The 23,472-nt window shown below is 36.9% G+C and overlaps 1 protein-coding gene across 4 annotated transcripts in view; it reads right to left on the bottom strand.

The window, feature by feature from the left end:
* Window positions 1–3,263: 3,263 nt before the first annotated feature.
* The window catches only part of RASA2 (RAS p21 protein activator 2), a 122,281-nt gene continuing 102,072 nt past the window's right edge, over window positions 3,264–23,472 (bottom strand). For 2 of the 4 annotated variants that reach the window (XM_021069544.2, XM_084989877.1), the window contains exons 19-24: window positions 22,977–23,086; window positions 10,159–10,241; window positions 9,320–9,528; window positions 8,495–8,598; window positions 7,962–8,151; window positions 3,264–6,286 (exon numbers count right to left, since the gene is read on the bottom strand). In XM_021069544.2, the coding sequence (XP_020925203.1) occupies window positions 6,256–6,286; window positions 7,962–8,151; window positions 8,495–8,598; window positions 9,320–9,528; window positions 10,159–10,241; window positions 22,977–23,086 (727 nt within the window). In that variant the 3' untranslated portion in view covers window positions 3,264–6,255. The remainder of the gene's footprint in view (window positions 6,287–7,961; window positions 8,152–8,494; window positions 8,599–9,319; window positions 9,529–10,158; window positions 10,242–22,976; window positions 23,087–23,472) is intronic. The other 2 variants (XM_021069545.2, XM_084989878.1) reach the window with 1 other exon arrangement.

Here is a 23,472-nt window from a genome sequence, read left to right as displayed (position 1 = left end):
GAAATTCAAGTTTTTCCTTTTAAAAATGTTTGGAATTAGAAATTTTTCCCCTCGTATTTCTGATCTGGAGTAGGTTGAATCCACGGATGTGGAACACGTGGATATATGGGGCTGAGTGAAATTTTACATTTTAACATTTAAACCTCTCATGTATTTTGAAATATGTTTCATATGTGCTACGAGGTGAGGGTCCAGCTTCCTTCCTCTGTGTGTGGCTAGCTAATTGCCTAGCATCATAGGTTGAAAACATCATTTGCCCCCAATTCCATGCTTTGACTCTTGTCTAAAATCAGTTCATCCTAGATGGAGCGCTTTATTTCTGGGATCTCCATTCAACTCCATTCATGTCTATGGATAACTCATGCCCGTGTCACAGTGTGTTCTTTCCTGTTGCTGTAGACCAATGTTTGAAATTGGGACATATGAGCCTTCCACTCTGATTTTCTTTGTCAAAACTGTTTTAGTTGTTTCAGGTCTCTTGAAATTCCCTACTTTGGGGTGTCTTCTTCTGCTCCCTTTCACATGAATGTGCCCCCATTTGATTACGCACTTGTCTTCTGAAGACACCCTGATTCCTGGAAGGTTTGGGCATTATGAGTAGAGCTTCTGTGCAGAATGGCATCCTTGTTTTCATTTGGATATAGCTTTTCAAAGCCGTTCCGTGAATACTGGAGGCATGATGGATGGATCTCAAGGTGTGAGACTTGTTTGGCTTTGGGAAATAGTGCCACACTCTTATCTCAAGCTGCCGAATATGCATTCCGTCAGCAATGAGGCAGAGGCGCTGCTCTTCCCTGTTCTCCAGTAATGGGTCCTGTCATTTGGGGAGGAGGTTAGCAGTTCTGATGTCTTTCTGCCTTATTGTTTTCATGTGTAACTCCTACTGGTATGCGATGTGGATCATATTTTTGTCCCCTTATCCTCTGAATATCTTCTTTGGCCAGGTGTCTGTTCAGATGTTTATCCATTTTAATGCAGCTGTTTGTTTTATAGTTCTTTGTATAAAGGGAGTACCAATTCTTTATATGTGTTCAGCAAATATTTTTCTTTCAGTTTGATGCTTGTCTTTTGGTTTTCTGAATAAAGACTTTCACCAGGTAGAGATTTTAATTCTATAGAAAACGTGTCATTAACATTTCCCCCTTTTGTGTGTGGGCTTTTTTGTGTTGTGTATGAAAAGTCAAAGCTCCAGATCTATGTGGCCAAATGCATGGCCATGTTGATTTCCTTCTATAATGTTTAGAGTTTTATATTGTAAATGTGTCTGTGGACGTTTCTGAGTAGCTTTGGGTGTAAGTCATAAAGTTTATGTCTACATTCATTTTATTGTGTATGGTTTCTAACTGTTCTATAAATCTTTTTCAAGAAGTCATGAGATATTGGCCTCCATCCCTTTGAATTTCCAAAATATGATTAGTTCAGCAGACCTGCCAGCAGGGGTCTTGGCCTCTGCTGAACTGAGTGGCTGCAGCCTGCATTTCACAGTTTGCCAGCAGAGGGCACCAAGCCTAGCTCTTTCACCAGTGCAGTGCCTGCCTGACCTGCCCACAGACTTGGCTCTGTGCACAGTTGACAAGAGCTAGGTCTCCTCAGGACATGCCAGGGATTTGGGTTCGGGCAATGCAGGGCTGCATCCACATTGTGTGGATTTCATTTTCTTCAGAACCTGCTGCAAGGTGCCTTGATGGGAGGAAAAAGCGATGAAAAATTGGGGAGGATCTTTTGTGTGTGGCTGACTCCTGGGGGCCTATCATCAGAGGACCCAGCATGATGTACATAATTGTGACCTTTAGTGAGTTTTGTATGCAGAGCAGATGATGTTCTGTGTCCTTTGACTTGTGATGTTCTATCTTCCAAGCAATTGAGGGACATGTCCTTGGCTACTGTATGTCCTTGACAACTTTGTCATAAACTGACCACATATTTGTGGCTTTGTTCTTGGACTACTCCTCTGACTCGTGTGCCTCTTTTTGTGCTCTTTCTACACTGTTTGGGTCACTGTAGCTTTGTAATATGGTTTGATGCCATGGGCCGAATTCCCTCCAGATGGTGCTCTCCTTTCTCAGCCTTGGCTGTTCAGAGTCCTCCACGGGTCTCTACATTGTCAGGACTGTTTGTTTAGTTTCTGTTAAAAATGCCATTGGGGTTTTGTTAGAAATTGCATTGGATGTGTACTCTTTGGGCCACAGGTGAGGATGCATATGATGAATGAAAACCAAGGTCTCTGGACACAGGTCAGTTATTCTGAAGCATGTCATGTCTACTCAAGGCAGGCATTCTCTGAAAGGCCATATTGGCCTGGCCACTGATGTGGAGAAGTAGAGAAATGCACACCATTGACTGGAACATTGAAGACTCTGCTTGGCCTCAGGTGTCTCCCCATTTTGGAATCATGCGATATGAAAAGGGAAATCCAACAAAAGTACTGCTCCCTCTCTCTTTAAAGAATTGGCTTGTTACATCATAGAATAGAACCTTTATAGAACCCTTTGATGTTTCTCTTCTAAGGGCTACTCTAATACATGGGCTGGTATGAGTGGGATTCTGGTGTTTCAAAACAAGTAAGATGCTTAGAGATGCCGAACCCTATTCCTTCCTCTTTACTGACCTTCAATTCCTCTGGAATTGCAGGGACTAAATTTTATGGAGGTTTATTGAGGGATACTAGAAGGCTGCTGAGGCACTAATGGGGAAGATTTTGTTTTCTCATTGGGGTGCAACTTAGTGACCAGCCTGGTCTTTGGTGCTATCACTTCATATTCTCTAGACAGGTTAGCCAAATGGCACAGCATAGTCAAATCCTAACATCCCACAGGATGCACTAAAAGTCAAGCCACAAGGTAGATAACCTGCAAGACCTGAATGCATCAGAGGCTCTGATGTCAACATTCTTGAAAATAGTAGAATGTGGGATTCTTCAAAAAGCCCAACATAGACTGAAAAACTCATCTCTAAACTATATACCCAGACAAGAGTAGAACATAGTCCCACACACCAGACGTGTGAGGCTCTGGGAATGACAGGACTCTTCATGGCACCTGCACGCTGTAGGTCTGCAGAACAAGTCTGCTGAATGAATAAGGACCACAGTCCATCACAAGTCAGCCTAGATAAATGCAAGAGAAGGCCACTGGATCCTTTCCAGACCCTCTGCTCTTCTCTGTTACCCTCACTTCTGCTATTCCTCTCCTAAAGGGGAGGTGTAATAACTTTAAATTAGGAGAAATTCTTACATCAGTGAGAAAGTAAGGTCACACAAAAAATGGACAGGATTCTTGTAATTTATTTGAGTTATTTCCAAGCGACAGTTACAAAAGTTTTTAATTTTTATAATACTCTTGATAAGAAAATAAAATTTAAATAAAAATACATTCTCAACAATACAACATGGTTACACAAATTCACTACATTAAGTTTTGATAACTTACATTTTCAAACTGGACACTGTAAAAACCAATATTTACTAACAACATATTAATTTCCTAGATAATAAAAATGAAAGCAGATAGTATCAATCAAGACTGGTAATTTAACTCTAGAATGAGTCTTGTATTTTTCACATACTGTAAAGACACCTAAAAGGCTTTGTAGCATTTTGTCTTTACAGGATGTACCGTTAGGACAAATTAAAGGTGCTTTTACTTAAAAAAAAAAAAAATCTGCTTTCTAAAACCTTGCATGAATGAGCCTTTCTGATAAATGAATGAAATTAGGCTTCAGAAACAAACAAAAGCCATATCATTCATCACCTTTTTTTTGTAGAATAAGGAAAGCCGTGTTTTGACACTTAACAATTACCCGTGATATTATAAACAAATTTCTTTGGCAAATAAAATAGTTCAATTTGATAAATTATATTCCTGGGAGTAAAAAACGTTGCTATTGCCCATTATCTTATTAAATGAATGTTAAAAAAAAAGCGAAACAAAAAACGAAAAAACAAACAGTAACAACAAAACAAGCCACAGATCATAATTTCAACTGATGGAAAAAGCTAAACTAAGAGCCAGAACTGGCATTTATGGCAAGAGTTTCTCCATATCATCCTTTTCTTTCCTTCTTGGGGTTTTCAGGGTTTTAAGGTGAAGTGAGCTGCCATGTATTTTTTCAAGTGTGGAAAAGGCAGAGAAAGCAGATTCAGTGGTAAAAATCAAAGTACTCATAAGTAACAGCAGAGGAATGAGGCCCTTGGAGGCAAGTACGTACCTAGGCTACCTTGGGGGTCCCACTGACATGGTCTCTCATCTCAGAAGACTTTGAAAGAAAATTTCATTTCATATTACTTGTTTTTAGGCTGTGCCAAGATGGTTAATTCCAGTCAAACTGGCTGCTTAAAAGTGTCACGTGAAGAGAAGAATTAGTAACTGAACTCCTTTTCAAATTCTGAGTCACGTATTCACACAGCCTTGGTCCCTTTGAGAATGCTGTGAACTTTAGAAATAATCCTGAGGACTTGATATTAGAACTATTAGAAGAACATAACTAAAGAAGCCACTCCAGAGTAATGAATGGTACCTGGCAATGTTTACATTCCTTTGCAGGCAGACATTCAGAGACTCTTAAAAGGGAATTTCCGTCTGAATGAGATTCAACAATGAGAGATTTGTTAAATGGTAAAATTCTTCCACACTGATAAATCGGTATAGTTAATGCTCCTAAAATTCAAAGGATTTTTTCAAACTTGTCTTTAAAAATGGGCCAGGAATAGCCTACCATGATGCACACTAGGATTAATTCTTAAACAAAACCAACCGATTTTTACAAGTCTTTTAGAGAAATACATTGTTCAGTTGTAATCATTTATGGAACAACTCTGAGTGCCAATGGCCTTTAAAAATAATTACCTTAGTAACATTATAATTTAAAAACAGTAACTCGCCAATAACATAATTGGCAGAGTGTATCTTGAAATATAGCTTATGCTCAGGGAAACAAAAAAAGCACTACTAGCTAGACTTACATGAATAAGTCACAGTTTTAAACAGAAACATGTAAAATACTCCAAGGTTCAAAGTACCACATTTAGAAAATGTCTTGAATTTTAAAAGACAAAATAAGAGTACCATCGTTTTTAATACTGATGAAGCAAAGTGTATCCCTCTTCAAGGTGGCAACTCGCTTCGATTACTTATTTACAGTGATGATTGTTTGGGTAGAAGGAAATTACTAGGGAAAAAAACAAGATTCAAACAGTTGCTGGCCCAAATTCCATTTGGCTAGCAGGCAATAAGGAAACAGCAATGAAATATAAACATTTTTCAGGAAAGCACTATTTCTAGACTTAAACACTGATCATTCAACTGATCATAAAGATTAGATACCGCGGAGTATCTAGAGTGTAATCTGGGGTGGCCCGGATTACTAAAGTGCGCCAAGTGACTGTTGTTGAGTTAGCTCTCGCCTCACAGAGCAACAGGTGAAGTCAAGTGATTTTACCGCCACCTTTCCCCACTGTTGACTGTCTCTTCTTTTTCAGAAGAGAAGTCCTTAGAAGTCATGTTAACCTCAACTCTCAAATCAAGAAAATGAGTACCTGATGTTTAAAACAATGAAAAAAATTTAGTGGTCTCATTTTATTTCCTCTGCCAATCACTCATCCCAAATGTAAACAAGATGCACACAACAGTACCTGTTCCCTGATTCCTCCTTTCTGAGTTCTGTTTACATCTCTAAATAGGCAAAAGGATGCTCTGGCAGTTTTTGAACGTTTCTGTCACTGTCCCTAATGGAAACTGTAATGACCGTTGGACCAAAGGAAATCTTTTTTTTTTTTTTTTTTCTTTTTTGAAGAGGGAGAGTCTAGATGAACTAAATGGAAAGCTCTGAATAGTCATGGATTAGGATTTTCTAGTAAAACACAATGTTGGCAGTACAGAGCAGGCACTAATGGTAGTGAAAAGTCCACAGAACACGGAGTGTTACAAGAAGAGATGGTTTCTTGCTATGGAAGGGCTTCTCCTTTTGTTACAAAGCTTCTTTTCTTTAGGAAGACTCTATTAAAAAGAAGTTGCAGAAACATGGCTTTCAACACGTAAGATATGAAGGGAATCTTGGGTTTTAAATTCTCTAGGAATACGTCAATACCAGGATTCCCAAGCAGTTAATTTCGATTATTAAATATTAAATACAACGTGGATGCAGGTGACATTGAAGTCAATGTTCATTCTTAAATACTTTGAACAAAGTATACGATGAATTGAAAAACTCTGACAAAAATAATATTTTCCAGTTCTTCTGAATCAACTGGTCAAACTCTTAAGTTGTTTTCCCACCAATTGGATTTTCCCTAGAAAATAATACAAAAAAAATCAAAAGTTGAAAAACATAACATTTTAAAAAGTGACAACTATCTCATGGTATCCAGTAAATGTCTGTAATTCTCCCTTGATGATCTCTCAGGCCAAGTCTTATTTCATTCAAGTTTTTACTGACCATCTATTAAATGTCAGGCACTATTTTAGAAATTATGGACACAGTAGTGAACAGAACAGATAAAACGTGTGTCCCCATGGAGCTTATGTTCTGAAATAAAGAAAATAAGATAAACAAAATATTTAGAAAAAGAAAGACTGGTATTTTTTAATAGAGAAAAATATACCTAGGAAGGGGTACAGTGTGTGTGGGTATGAGGAGAAAAAAACTATTTAAGAAGGATGAGCAAGCACTGGCTAGGACCTCTTTAGAAACTTGCTGGAGCTCCAAGAAAACTGGATTACCCCCACTGGAAAAGAACAAGTTATGCTAGTGTAGAAAAGACAGTATTAGGATGCTTATACAACCTTCCTAATACGCTGAGCCTTCTACCTAGCGAGAACATAAATATGCACACCTGTCAAGTTCATCTTTATTATTTACCAGACACAACTGTTAATCCACATAATTAAAAAAATATATTTAAAATGGTGGGGCCCCTCACCCACCATTCACAGGCCCCTCACTAATTAGCTGTGACCTTGGGGAAGGCACTTAACTTCCCTGAGCCTCAGTTTCTCTAGCTGTGAAATGGGACTATAACCATGCTGGGCTGATGTGAGGATCAATGAGAGAGTGTGCACTGTGGCAAACACTTATTTGCTGGTCAAGAACCATCCCTCCCTATCTATCTTTGTGTAAATAGAAACCTGATATTCTAGTGCTAGTACTGGCAGCCTCATGTTTCAGGGGAAGCTGGAGGTAACTTTAGACAAGGTTTCTTTCCTCTTGAGGAGGAAACCGCTCTTTCTGCCTCTGGACACTATAATTTAAAAATGTGGAGCTATGAACTATTGCAGCCCAGCTGAGACCATGAGGGACAAGCCTGAAGAGGATGGCTGAGTGGCTGTCACTGAGATGACAGGGTTGAGCTCAACTAACCGGCTATAGAAATTAGGACAGTTTGTGAGATTAAAAATTTTCTTATTGTTTAAAGAAGCCACTTCAATTGGGATTTTCTGTTACTTGCTGCTCAGAAGAAACTAATACAATGTAAAGTACTAGTCCCAGTGCCCAGTGGTGAGGAGTAAATTCCTTAATAAACATGAATTGTTGCTACTGTCACCCACCACCGTGTCCATCTACATCCAAGATGGAGCCAAAGCATCAACTATAAAATACTTCTAGCACTTTTAGAGCTATTTTTTTAGTACTCATGTATAGTGTATATATAAAAGAACAGAGGAAGATATAAAGGAGGAGGAAGATCGGTAAAAATAAAAACAAAAAACTATCCAATGATTATATTGGAATTTAACACTGAAAGTGGTGACAAAAGTACAGCGCCACCATGAGATGACGCCCAGAATTGAAAAAATTGAAAAAGACAAAGATCCCTCTACGAGTGGCCTGCACAAGAGAAAGGTTCTGAGCTGGTCCTGAAAGCGGAAGGTAAGCAGGAGGCCTGCACGTCAGGTGTGAGCAGAGGGCAGCAGAGGCAATCTCCAACCCTGTTCGAAAATGTTTCACGTTATCTTACAAACACTCACTTGCTCCCATATTTTGCACTACTCGATCTTTTCTTCCTATACTTTTCATGAGGTTCATCCAGCTTCTCTATGATGCTTTTTATTTGCTGAATTGTCTTAAAGGTTGTTACAGAATCCTCGATTACAAAGTTAGAATAGTCATCTGGCTCTTTTTGTGGTCCTTGATAGACGGCTATAGTTCCACAAGCCTCTACAAGGAGCAATAAAATCTCTGATCAGACAACTAAATTCATTAAATGTAATTTGTAGTATAAATAAGAACTTCTCAAGCTGGGAATATCTCCCCTGGAAATGCACAGACAACCAACATACATACATGTTATTCATTACGATCATTACATTTACACAAAAACAGTATTTTTACTTGAATATCTATGAAAAAGACTCCCTTTGGGAGTTTGTCAACTTTTATATAAGTAACATTTTGGCAAATCTGTGAGTATCTCTGATGTTAAGATAATGCCAAAACAACACTTCAGGAATTGGCGATGAAGGATCATGGTTATAGAAAAGTACTTTAATTGCATAGTTACCTTCCATTTTCTGCAGCTTAAGTAAACTGAGAGTAAAAAGGGAATAAATTCTTTCTGTTTCTCTGTCTTCATCAATATCTATTTGGATGTCTGCAGGGACACCTCTATGGCAAAAATGAAATCAAAGACATTGGAAAAATTTCACTGTTAACATGCTAGAGACTTTTGATGATTCGAGACTAAAAACAGAACCACAGAATTTTGCAGATGGAACCTCAGGAATCTAGAATAATCTGATAATTAAATAAAATGGGGCCAAGAGAGGTCATTATGTGACTCTAATCAAAAGGGGGGGGGTTTAAAGTGAAATCATTTTCACAACCTATGCTTCACCACAAAAGCAATATATTACTGTTTAAGCCTACAGGCTACCACAGCTGTTTCCTACAATTAGAAACAGAATGTAAAGCCCTTCTTCCCTGATATCTTGCTCAGGCTTGTGCATCTATTTAAATGTTGCCCCCCGCCTCCTTCTGACTTGTGCAACCACAATTTATTCGAGAACATTCTCATTACCCCTAGAAGGAAACCCCGCATTCATTAGCACACCCATTCTGCCTTCCCTCTAGTCCCTCACAACCACTAACCTCATAACCACTAACAGAAAATTCTTCTCTCTAAATTTACTTATTCTGAACACTTTATGTAAACGTTATATACAGTATATGGCCTTTGTGTCTGGCTTCTTCCACTCAGCATGTCTTCTAGGTTCATCTGTGTTGCAGCATGTATCAGGACTCTGTTCCATTTTATGACTGAATAATATTCCATTACATGAATATAACACATCTAAAACAGAGCTTTTTTAATCAGAAAGAAACTTACGCAGTACATGGCTTGCAGCCGAGAGCATTTTCACTGGTCTCCAGACAGCAGAGCCAGCTTCCATTTAGATACGCAGAAGGATGGTAAAAAGTGAGCCTGTTCTGATTGCATCGGCTCACCCTGCACAGCACATCTATCCACTCGTTAGCTTCTACACAGTTATTTGCCTGGACATAGAGTGGTTTCTCCGTATGTATCACTTGGAACATCTTTGTAGGCAATTAAGACAAAAAGTTAGTAACAGAGTCTAAAAACCAAACATAGCACAAAACACAAAAAGGTATATAACAGAAATAAAGTTTGCTTGCCTATATAACGGTTGCTTGTGTATCTTATGAACTGTTACTTTTCAAGCAAGTTAGTCCCCAGGACAGTCTGAGTCAGAGGGCACTAAAACAGTACAAGTCCACAGGAATGGACTATCGTGTAAGCAGGAATAAAAGGCCAGAATTTCAGATGGAGGAAAAAGTATGAGTAAAGGTAGAGTAGTGGGAAAATCCAGAGAAACAGGGAAATCACCTTGATTAACTGAGTGTATTTGTATGTACTGAACAGCAGAAGGTAAGGTTGCACAGATTGGTTGGGGTATGTTATTAAAGACTTGAATGTCAAGCTGACAAGTCTGATAACATGAAAATGTGGAGAAAAGTACCTTTAACCTAATAGGTGAGGCAGACTATATATGGCATCAAGAGTAAGAGCTAGTTTTAAGACAGAGTCCTACCAGGTAATTATAAAATATTAGAGATTAATAACAAATATTAAAATAAACCTCTTTAAAACTTCCAGCTAAGTAATAAATGCAGTTGAAGAAGCTTTAAGTTATTTATGTAACTTACATTTTTCTTATTGAAAGAGCTCTCTTCCAGTTTTTCCACGGCAAGAATGTTTTTCACTGGAATGGTGTAAATTGCATCTTTGCCTAAATAATAAAAGAGGTAGGATAAAATTAAAATAATTTCCATCAGAAATATAAAGGTGAGGGGTTAACTCTATGAGGTTTGAGATCATTTTCCTGGAAGTTCCCATTTGGCACAGTGGGTAAAGGATCAAGCATTGCCTCAGCAGTGGCTCAGGTTCAATCTCTGACCTGGGAACTTCCACATGCTATGGGCACAGCCAAAATAAATTAAAAATATATATATATCATTTTCTTGATTGTAGGCATATAAATAACCTACAGATTTCCAACTGGTACAAATATAAGTAGTCTTTGTTTTATGTAACAAGTGAATTTTGATTATTTTCTATAATGTGATTCCCTCTATTTTTTGATATAAAGTTAAAATAGTTTCAGGGAAAAATGTGGGAATACATTTGATCTATGTAGAAAATTAAAATGTTCTATTTTGTAACATTAATTATATGGGAACTGAAAATATATATACATAGCAATAAAGGCCTACTCAAAACTTGCTGAGACATGGACTTTTCTTTCATACAGTTATTACATAAAGAGTGAATCTGACTATACCTAGGTGGATTTTTCTGTTTTCCAATCTGATATTTAGGTAAGGAATTAATCCTCAAAACAATGACTTGAAATTGAAAAACTGTTCATTACTGTCACTACTGGCTGGTCAGCTGACTAGAGCCACCATATTTACTCTAAGAGATAAAGGGAACAAAAAGTTTTATTTGGTAGAGTGAGTCAGCTAATTTACGAATTTGGAAATTTGAGTTTGCTAAAGGAGCTCCATAATAATATGGCACAATGATGTAATGCATTTCAATTAACAATTTACTTGAGAAAAAACTATATCCTATACAGTCATAGAAGTCATACACAGCTTATAAAAACTATAAGCACATATAATTATGACTTTTTCTGATCATTTTGTAATGTTCTTAGAAAATCAAAGCTCTGCTTCCACCTTCCACCAATCTCTGCTTTTAATGACACGTGGATTGAAATGCTGGAGGTTTAAGACCTCTACATTTGTATCATCCACGGATTCATGTACAGCTTTTTTGGTTAAAGATGCTAATTTGGTTGATAAAGGTTTTCTTCCTGAGAGATTAACACAGAACATCTGCTAAGCATGGTTCCTGGTGTAAATCTAACATTTATGATACACAATTTTTTAAAAAGATAAAAATCACTCAATTCACTGTCATACATGGAGTGTCTTCTATATACCAGACACCGACCTAACCCACTTGGGATACAGCAGTAAACAGAACACATAAAGCTTCTAATAAAGTCTAGAAAAACCGACAAAAGACAAATATTAGGTGGAGATGAATGCTATAATGAAGATAACTCAAGGTAGTGATTTGATAGAAAGTAATTGGGAAGTTACTTTAAATTGAGTGGTTAGGAAAAACTTTTCTCAGTTAAATTCAACAAATACAAATCATATATACATGGGAAAATAAGAAAAGGCTACCAGCAGTCTCCCGGAATTAGACAAAGTCTAATTTATTAGGGGGTGCGGGGAGGTGGGATGGGAGTAAATTGAAGGAAGCCACAGCCTGAGCCACACATAGGAAAAGACAGCCGCAAAAGGAGGACTGGTTAGAAGAGCTTCAAGCCAGAGTCAATGGACATAGACAGTTGGGGGGTAGGGTGGGGGGCACACTTAGATATGTATCAAGATGATTAATTGGTGAGCTGTATCTGGAACAGCTGGGTCAATCAGGTCCTCACCCATCCCCCCACCAGCTTGTGCTAAGCAGCAAATCAACAGAGGCATCTGCCCCAGGCTTAAAGCATAAGGATGGTACTGAGCTGGAGAGCAGGGTTACTGTAGGTTGTTGAGAGCACCCATGCCAAGAGACAAGCATCAGCATCCTTGCCCCTCAGCAGCTTGTCCTGTCCCTCCCCCGCAATCACTGGTGGTAAGCTACTGAACACTCAAGCAGGTGGATGAACCTTTAACACAAAGATGAGCAAATCACCAAAAAAATCACTAAGCAGATGAGGAAAATCAACACTCTGAAGGAGACACACATACAATAAAGAGAACATCTGAGGAAATCAGAGTTGTATAATAAGGGGCAGAAAAGACATATTTTGGGTACCAATCTACATAGGGAACTACAGAGATTCCAGAGAACTTTTAAATTTTGCAGAAATTTTCTATCTTTAGATTTGTTGAATACACAAAGTATGCACATATCCTAGAATTGCGTCTTCATTTCTGGACAAATTACTATGCAGCATATGTAGAGAAAGCATGGTGCTCTCAGGCACATACGATGCCATTAGAGTTAATTTCAGTTAATAGTGTTGATTGGAATGAATTGCAAGGTGAATTAGTAAAATGGAAGATTTTACTAGGGACTCTCCAGATATATAGTACAAAAGGAAAAAGATACAAAGTAACAATGTCAAGAACCACAGTGGATGAATTTAGAAGTTTGATGTCTAATAAGTATCCCAGAAACAGAATAGTCTGTTCAGAAGAAAATTACCAATGAAAATATCCCAGAGATAAAGGTAGAAATCTTCAGAATGAAAGGATCCACCACCAAACAGGATGGGAGAAAAAAAAATACCTAGACACTGGGCAGTAAAAATATTAGAACCTGAGGGTTAAGAGATTCTATGGAGAAGAACCAAGATTGAGAATCAGAATGACATCAAAATTCTCACCACCAACAAGAGAAACAACAAACCATGGAGTAATATCTTAAAAGTTCTGAGGGAAATGATTTAAAATCCAATCTAGCTTATCATTCAAGAGTAAGGGCTCTTTATAAGCAAGGACTCAGAAAATTTATGGGCCTTAAAACCTATTTGAAATAATTCCTTGAGGACATACTTCTGGCAAAATAAACAAGAATCCAGGAAAAGGATAAGTATGTTATACAAGAAACAGTGCCAGGTAAAGAAATCAGAAAAATTGATAAGCATGGATAGAAAACAAAAAAAGATAAAAGAAACAAAAGAACTTAGTACTAAAATTTCAGGTAACTTCATTAGACAGATGCCAGGAAAAACGTAAACTGAAAGCATGCTCATGTTCTTAGCTTGAACAGAGACTGTGATTAACTGCCAACATTAAGATAAACACATATGTTTAAACCTGTCTGTTATCAATTTAAAAGTAGAAATAGGATGGCCAAATCCTCTCACTAGATAAATAGAGCGAGCCTGTGTGAGATTGATTATTCCAGTTAAAAAAATGCAGGAAAAGAAAAACAAAGCCAATAAATAGAAAACCCTAATAAATAGAAAACACAAAGCAAAGTAGTAATTACAGTAATCACAATACATGTGAGTGTATTAAAATTCCCTATTAAATGACTAAAATCCAGTTTGGGATAAAAATCACCATTACTTCCCTCAAAAGTTAAACACAGAATTAGTTACCATACAATTCACTGATTCCATTCCTAGGTATATACCCAAGAGAACTGAAAACACACATCCACACAAAAACTTGCACATGAATGTTCACAGCAGCATTATTCATTACAGTAAAAAACTGGCAACAATCTAAATGTATATCAACTGACGAACTGATAAAATTTGGAATATATCCAAACAGTGGAATATTTTTCAGCACAAAAGGAAAAAAGTACTGATTCATGCCATACCATAGAAGAAATTGGAAAACATTATGCTATGTGAAAGAAGCCAGTCACAAAAGCTTATATATTAAGTCCATTTATAGGAATAGGCAAATCCATAGAGACAGAAAGCAGATTTGTGCTTGTCAGGGGCTGGGAGAAGGTAGGGCTAAATGGTGACTGTTACTGGTCCAGGTTTTCTTTGGGGTGGAGGATGAAAATGTTCTGCAACTACTGGTGATTGCACAGCTTTGTGAATATACTCACAGTGAACTGTACACTTGAAGTGGGTAAATTTTAATGTTATGTGAATTATATTACCATTAAAAAAACATTACCACCACAAGAAAAACAAGTCCAGCTGTATACTGCCCCCAAGGAACACAGCTAAAATAAAATAACCTTGAATCTTTTTTTTTGTCTTTTGTCTTTTTAGGGCCAGTATATAAAGCATAAAAAACATATGCCCAGGCTTAAAGCATAAGGCTGCTACTGGGCTGGAGAGCAGGGTTGCCTCAGGTTGCTGAAAGCACCCAAGCCAAAAGACAAGCACCAGCACCCATGCCCCTCAGAGGCATATGGAAGTCCCCAGGCTAGGGGTCGAATTGGAGCTGTAGCTGCCAGGCTACGCCACAGCCACAGCCACAGCCATGGCAACTTCGGATCCGAGCAGCATCTGTGATCTCTCTCCCACAGCTCATGGCAACGCCGGATCCTTAACCCATTGAGTGAGGCCAGGGATCAAACCCACGTCCTCACAGATACTAGTTGGGTTCGTTGCCACAGTGGGAACTCCATCATGAATCTATTTTTTGATAGCAGTATAAAGAGATGGAGTAATTCCATTCTTCAGGAAACAAGTATAAAACTGGGCAGATTATTAAAAACAACCACTCCAGGGCACTGGGAAGCAACCTAAGGCAAGCAAAAATCTGAGACATGTTTCCTCATCAATAATTGCTACTGCACAGGGTAGGAACTGTGGGTTTATGGTCTTCCTCCTTGGGGGTGTTTCCTTAATCCCCCAGCTCAATGAAAATTCACAGATCTACTGGCTGGAGGTTACAGATACAGCTTAAGGGTGGGATTTTGGGTAACAAGAGAGCTATAGAAAGGCTGAGATAATAAACTCACCACATCCCCGGCTGACTGCTAAAGATATGTGTATGTGGATTATCTTAGACAATCTGGCAAAAGATGAAAGCCTGCCAGAGGCTTGAGAATCTGCTGTGCCTTTGAATGTGTTTCAAATTCACACGAAACTCAGGTGGAAAGGGGTGGAAGACTTACTGGGTTCGCGGCTTTTTTTTCTTTTTTTTTTTTTAATAGAGGCACCCATGGCATATGGAAGTTCCTAGGCCAGGGACTGAATCTGAGCTGCAGTTACAGCAATGCCAGATCCTTTAACCTGCTGTACCTCCGCAGTGATGTAAGCTGCTGCAGTTGGATTCTTTTTTTTTTTTTTTTGATTTTTTTTTTGTAAGTTTATAGAGTTGTATAACCAACACCACCATCTGATTTTATTTTATTTTTATTTTTTGATCTTTTTGCCATTTCTAGGGCCACTTCTGCAGCATATGGAGATTCCCAGGCTAAGGGTCGAATCGGAGCTGTAGCCTCTGGCTTACACCAGAGCCATAGCAATGCGGGATCCAAGCCTCGTCTGCGACCTACACCACAGCTCACGGCAACACCGGATCCTTAACCCACTGAGCAAGGCCAGGGATCGAACCGGCAACCTCATGGTTCCTAGTCAGATTCGTTAACCACTGAGCCACGACAGGAACTCCTGCAGTTGGATTCTTAACCCACTATGCCACAGTTAGACTCCTGGCTTCAAGTATTTGAGCTCAGTGCTTAAATCACTAGATGAGCACTCAACTAAGTAAACGCAGGTGAGACCCCTAGGGAGGTAGCTAGGATTAGAGGAAAAAACTAAATTTGAGCAAAGACAACAGCTGCTATACACTGACAGAAAAAAACAAAACAAAACAAAACACATGCACACATGGGTACACACACAAACAGAACACTTTGAGTCTAGATGGGAAGAACAAACAGAGTCCAGACACACTACAATGTGTTATCTACAATGTCCAGTTTTTTTTTATTTTCAAAAATAAGGTGTGGAAAGGAACAGAAAAAATATGACCCATACTTGGGAAAGAAAGCAGCTAACTGAAACTGACCCTGAGAGGACTCAGATGTTGAATTCACTCTCTCAGCGAGCAAAGATTTCAAATCAGCTATTATAAATATGTTCAAATAATTCAAGAAAAATATGCTAAAAATGATTGAATATGGACTCTAAATAGGAAAACAGAAACTATAAAAAGAGGCAGGAGTTACCACTGTGGCTCAGTAGGTTAAGAACCCAATATAGTCTCCATGAGGATGCAGGTTCGATTCCTGGCCCTGCCATAAGCTGCAGTGTGGTTGCAGATGTGGCTCAGAGCCAGTGTTGCTGTGGCATAGGCCTCAGATGCAGCTCTGATCAGCTTCTAGCCTGGGAACTTGCATATGCCACAAAAGCAGCTGTAAACTGTAAAAAGAAAAAAAAAAAAAATGAAGATCAGAGAGAAGTTCTAGAGCTGAGAAGAACAATTAATGGAATGACAAATTCAGTACATAAACTGAAGAGCAGGTTTGGGATAGCAAACAATCAATGAACTTAAATAGAAATTATCTAAAGAACAAAGATAAAAAAGAATAAAGACAAAGGAAATGAGTCTCAGAGAGATCTGTAAAACTATCAGGCATGCCTGCATAAGTATAATTGGACTCCTGGAGGGAGAGAAATGGGCTAGAAAAAAAATGTAAAAAATAAGTAAAAAAAATTCCCAAATTTGGTGAAATAGCTTATGGTTCAAAGAAACTCAAATCCCAACAACTTCTTGAAAAATTTCAACTGCCAAGTAATTTATGCTCATTATCATAATTTTAAAAAAGGAAAAGGAATGATAATATAAAGACAAGGAAATGTGGAGTCTTACTTTAATGAAGGAAAGTAGAGTCTTACATTAACGAAGTTCAGTTTATCTTAAAAAATGTTTAGTGCATTAAACATTCTAACAAATCTTTGCATACCCCATGGTTACAAGATTTTTTCTTACATTTTCACTGAGGCCTATGATCTTCTTACCTCAAATGAAATGTTGTGTGTAACATGAGATAAGGCGAAGTTCATTCTCTCTCCATGTTTATCCAGTTCTTCCAGTGATACTAGACTTTTTAAAAAAATTTTTTTGGCTGTGTCCACACCATGAGAAGTTCCTGGGCCGGGATCAAACCCAAGCCACAGCAGTGACAATGTCAGATTCTTAACCCACTGAGCCACCAGGGAACTCCTATTTATTCAAAAGACTTTCCTAGTTGAATTGTCTTGACACTTAAAATTAAGTTGACAATATATGTGTGTGTCTATGTCTTTTAGCACTTTTGCCTTTTCACTGATCTCTCCAGCTCTTATGCCAAACTTTCGGTCTTGAATACTGTATGTAGCTTTATAGTAAGTCTTGGTCCTCAAACTTTGTTCTACTTTTTCACTATTGCTTCAGCTATATTAAATCCCTTATTTTCCCACTGACATAAATTTTAGAATCAACTTAATTTTTACCAAGAAATTTGTTGGGATTTGAAATGAGTTAAAATCAAAATGAATTTGAGATGTGACTTCTTAAAAAACACTGAATCTTTAAATCCACAAACATGATGTATGTCTCCTTTTATTTAGGTCTCCTTTACCTCAGCAATGTTTTATAGTTTTATAGTTTTCACTTATTTTTAAAAAATTATTCCTAAGAATTTTAGGTGGTTTTTGAAGGTGGAGCTGCAATTATTATTTTTAAAATTTCATTTCTAATAGTCTGATGCTAGTTTATACAAGTATAACTGATGTGTATATATGAATAGACTGGTTTGTATATATCCTAAGGCCTTGATAAATTCACTTATTAGTTCAAGTAATTGTTTTAAAGATTCCTTAGGATTTTTCATTTAACTCTGTATGTCCTTTTCTTTTTTGAGGTAAAGGGGGTCTTACTGCATTGTTTATGACCTCCAATACAATGATGAATAGACTGATGCAAGTGGACCACCCTTGCTTTGCTCCTGATCTTAGATATGTTACATTTATTCTAATTATTGATATAATTGGGCTTAAGCTATCATTTTGCTATTTGTTTTCTCTTTGTCCCATCTAGTTTTTCCTCCTCTGTTCTTCCTTTCCTGCCATATTTATCTTTTGGGTTGGGGAGAAGAGATGCGCTTATACTTTTTTTTAAGTTTTCTTCTAGAGATTATTTTATACAACTTTTAACACATGACAGTCTACTTAGAATTATTGTGTCATTTCACATAAAATATAAGATCCTTGCAATAATTTACTCCATCTCCTTCCTTTGTGCCACTATTGTCATTATTTTCCATCTAAATTTGTTACAAATTCTACAATTCAATGTTATTCATTATTAAACATCTACTTTTTAAAGAAATTAAGAAAAAGATATTACATTTATGTACATATTTACCATTTTCAGTATTCTGACTTTTTATACTGATTTTCAGTGTTAGATTTTTTAATACTGCAACTCTCCTCACTGAGTCCCTCATTTTCTATTCCCCTTCCCTGCTTTATTTTTTTGTGTATCTCATTTATAATCATACTATATTCTATAAACATTTTTTCTTGTTTTTTCTTGTTTATTATCACTTATAAATTATATTATTAAACTATAAGATCCATGAGGATAAGTATTTTGGTATATTTTGTTCTCTACTATTTTCTCCAGAGGTTGGAATAACATATGAAACACAGTAATAAGCACCCCACAAAATATCTACTAAATATAACACAATCAAATCAATGGCACTCTTTAGCTATTAAAAAAAAAAAAATACTGCAGCCTCTTGGGTGTGAAAATGAGCAGGTAAAACCAAGTCAACCTAGATGTGCTGAAATTCATGTTTAAAACATCATGGAAACTTCTTTTATATTGTCCATAGGTCACATGAGCTAGAACATTGATGTATGGAAGTTGTATAGGCTGTATGTATGTATTTGTGTATGATAGGTCATCCAAAAGTAGACAACATCTAATCAAGTTTGGAGAACACAAATGAAATTTCAGAGATGAATTTGTTAATAACTTAATAAGCACGGTGGAAATTTTAAAAATTGAGAGCAGTGGTTCCTAATGTAATTCAGTTAACAGCATATCTGGATAACATGGTGTTCTATGAAGAATACCGTTTATTAAAAATATTTACTGGAGTTCCAGCTGTGGCGTAGCAGGGTTAAGGATCTGGTGTTGTCACTGTAGCGGCCTGGGTCACTGCTGTGGCGCAGGTTCCAACCCTGGACCAGGAATTTCCACATGCAGCAGATGCAGCCAAAAAAACCAAACCAAAACAAAACACAATTACTAAATGTTTTACCGAAGGTAGTAAAAATACAGTCCTTACCACTGAGGATTTTAAAAGAGTAAGGAGAGAGACAGATAAAAGTAATGACCACACAGTGTGACAGAAGTTATCACTAATGTGCTCAAGAAACATAGTGAAAGAATACTCAACTAAGAAAGGCAGAGGCTTTATGAAAATGACTTCCATAAAGAGCTGACACTTGATCTGAGGCTTAAAGACAAATTACACAGGTAAAGAAGGAAAGCAAGGGATTTCTAAGTAGAGCAAATGCAAAAGCATGAATGTAATAGAGCACAACTTAAAAGGAACTACAAGAGTTAGTTTGGTGAAACCAAGTATGGGGAATGCAAAAGATGAGGCTGATGGAGACAGAAAGAGGCTGGAGCCTCAAAAACTCATTTGATTCTGGCATACAACTAGGAGAACTTTTACTTTAGGAAGATGACCACATTAGAGTGTAGCAATATAAAACCATAATCACAAGCATGCAGATCTGTAAAGACTGTCAAGGTAATCATCACTGATGGCTGACTGAATGCCCTATGATATTCATTTGCCACGTGTTAACTTATACTGAAGATTATTAGCTGCTGCTTACTATTGCTTGGTAGCAATTACCTGAGGGTATCAAAATTAAATAACTTATTTGAGTAAAACCCTTAAAACTGAGAAAATTCTATGAATTGCTTTTCTAGTAAGTTGTAAAAAGACCATATTATTTGATTCTAAGTGGTAGAAATACTTGATTCAGAATACTAGTATCCAGTAGGAGGAAAGAGTGAAAGACTCAATGCTTTAAGATACAGAATATCCGGGAGGCACTCTTTCAGACACCAAAGTCACAGAGTGTAATAAGAGGTTACTTAACTAGCAGTCTTAGCTGTCTAGAAAACTGCAAGGAAACAGGAAGTAAGTAAAACATTTGCTAAACAACCAAAGAAAGAATCTAAAGCATAGGTATTTTATTCACAGAGGAAAGTCGTGGGATCTTTGATCAAAGCCTTTTAATCTTATGCACAATTTTAACAAACAGTACCTATATCCTCACTCACAGTATATAAGCAGTAAAAAATGGAAGCAGGTGATAGAGATGAAAGTGAGATGTTACATTATGGTTCACCGACAGCACAAGAAATTTAAGGTGACAGCCTTAACATGAAGGGTATAATGAAAAACTGTATAAAGCAAACACAGGAATACAAAACAAGCAAGGCAGTCCAAGGCATGTAGCTGCACACACCCATAAGCAGCCCTGAAAACATCACTAAATCAGAGTACTATATAATAATTATTATGATCAATGATAGCCCCAAGTCATCTAGAAAATATTAACTTACGTTCAATGAACTCTTTTTTAGAAGGCAGGGAAGCATGTAATATATTTTGGAAAAATCCAACAAAACAGTTAAAACAAAAAGCATGGATGCTTAAAACTGCAGGTTTAGGTAAATAATCTTCAAACTTCATATAATAAAGCTAATTCCTTCAATTCCATTCCAGCACGTTAAATTTCCTAAGGCCTGAAAATAATGTAACTTCTGATGTTGCCATTTTATACCTTAAAGCAAGCAAGTGATTTATAAGATCACTGGATATAAGTTCTCAAGAACTGTGGACGCACTCTGGGTCTATGAACTCCCTGAAATTAAATGCAAGATTTTGTGTCTATGTTGATACATATGTTTTTTTTTGGAGTAAACGGGTCCAAAACTATCATCGGATTCTTAAAGTCTCAAACCAAAGAAAGCTTTAGAATATTTGTTCAGATTAGAAAATTCTTGAAGTGAGGAGAAAATGACTAGTTCATAGAGAATGACTAACTTACCTTAAATTTTATTTCAATGAGCTGTTAATGTAAACATAATTAGCATATTATGACATTTTTTAAATGTTGCTATATATGTGAAAACATTTATATAGTATTCAACATAAGCTCTAACTTCTAAAACATTCGAAATATGCTTAGCTTAAAGAATGCTGTCTGAAAGGGCAAGGATGTAGCCTATTAATCTTGTCATTTGACTATTTATATTCCACAACAAATTCTCAGAGTGCCTAAAAATATAGAGCATTTGGCTTCTCATTTCTTACTAATGCAATGGACATATGTAGTTATTCTGGCTAAAACATTCTAAGAAATTAGGAAACAAAAAAATTTTATTTTCACTGAATTTGTACTCAAGCACTCTGCTTAACTGAGTATACAGTCTCTTGAAAGTATCCTTTGTCTGGTGTCTGTCTTATTTCAGAATTTATACCAGAAATTCCCTTAACAGATTTAACAGATTACCTAACAGATTTGATGGATTAACCAACACTCTCCATTTCCTCTATAAAACATACTGAATGATGCTCATGTGTTTTCTAGGGTACCATCTATTAAGCCTGTACCCTTCCATTTCCATTGGTTAGGCTGTTTTGATTACCAAGTTTACTGGGTTTGTTCCCAGACCTATTTATGATGTTTTTCCACGCTGTAATTATAATTTACCTCAACATATGTAAAGTGACAAAATAAGTGCTGCCTACCAAGAGGCATGTTATTTATTTGAAAATCAGGCAAATACTCTGAAAAAAAAAAAAAAAAAAAAAGCTTTTCAAGAAAGGAGACCAATGCCCACACAAATAAAGTTGGCTTATATGGGGCGAGAGAGCTACAAAAGATCAGGGTGACTATTACAAAAATCTGTAACTGGATTACTTTTCAAGTATTTTAAGATCTAGTTTCACTTAGGAGAAATCAACCTGAAAACTGATGCATTAGGGGTGTACTTCTACAAGAAAAGCAAAGGGGAAATCTAATCTATAGATCCATTTTCAAAGAAAAGACCTTGGCTCTCTATGAAAAGATTGGTAAGCAAACATATAACTATTTAAGATACGTATGCATTCTTTTTGTTTGTTTTTAAGTGATCCTTACTTAAACTGACCGTTAAGTGAACATCTTTGGATTCTGTTCAATTTAAAGAGAAGGGATTTTACTGTATGTGATCTATGATCTAGATACTAAATTCTTGCTAAGATATCAGAAGCTAGTGCCTTCTACAGATAATGCTTTACCCGCAAAGGAATAAACTTAAAGGGTAGAGCTTCTAAGCATTCTGTCAGTCCACTGACGGACAAACTCCCTCTCTGAAGCCCTCAAATCACACTATAGACTTTTTTTTACCCAAAGAGATAGCTAATCCGTACCTTTTCAGAAGGCAAATTATTAAAATTTCCATCATGCAGTTAGCTTGGCTGATAGTTTAGAATTAATCTTTTAACTGAATAGGAATCAGTCTATAGTATGACTGTGGGAATTTGGGGCTGATGTTTTCCATCCAACCACTGAAATACTCTTTTATTAGATATTGATTCTTACCAATTTGACTCTGGGAGTTAAAGAAAACTTCCAAGTTCTAAAAGCTCTAACCATTGTTCCTTATATATTGATCATAAAAACAGGGATTTACCAGGGATTTTTTAGAAAACAAAGCATACTGTAGGAACACCACTATTAGCAACAGCAGACATTCAATGTGAGAGAAAAAATGTAATTTGCAAGGTGTCACTTGTCAAACATTACATTTTTAGTGTGTGTGCATCACTGTGAGAATCTATAAACTACATTAACATTAGTAAAAAGGTTCACTAGTCACATTAGACAGTAGAAAAAGAAATAAATCCTCACTGGGAACCAGGAAAAGACCCCACAATAAAGCATAAACACAACTACCTGGCTGCTTGTGGTAGGTGAGCTCTCTGCTTGTTAAGCAGAACCACCGTTTCTTGAAATTCTTTTTTCCAATCCGAGTTCTTCCCTGAGCTCTTTTATACATCTCACTGCCAAAACAACAGATGTAAACATTTAGCTTCAAATATTAAAATAGTTAATCCGAAACAAAGAACTGTCCTGTAATTTTACATGACATGAACTGTTACATAAGACTTTATTAAATATATGAAAATATCTTTGCCTGCATTTATTTTGGCCATACTAAGGGAATAAAATCTTTGAACTGAAATGGGCCAAATGAATAATTTCCCCCTTTAAATTCCAATAGTAATACTACTTTATCACTGAATAGTGCTGTTACTTTTTGAAAGTACTCTTAACACCCAAATTTCATTATATTTGCAAAACAACCCTAGCACTGTATGGAAAGAAGTCAGGCCCACTTGCCATAAAGTTTATAGGATAGTAAGTTGACTTACCTGACTGATGTTAC

The sequence above is a fragment of the Sus scrofa genome, chromosome 13 (genome assembly GCF_054392235.1).
Source record: "Sus scrofa isolate SSC_HxYL_T2T_F1_AM1 chromosome 13, Sscrofa_HxYL_maternal_Yorkshire_Landrace_v2.0, whole genome shotgun sequence".
NCBI lineage: Eukaryota > Metazoa > Chordata > Mammalia > Artiodactyla > Suidae > Sus > Sus scrofa.
This window is presented reverse-complemented; position numbering and strand designations above follow the sequence as displayed.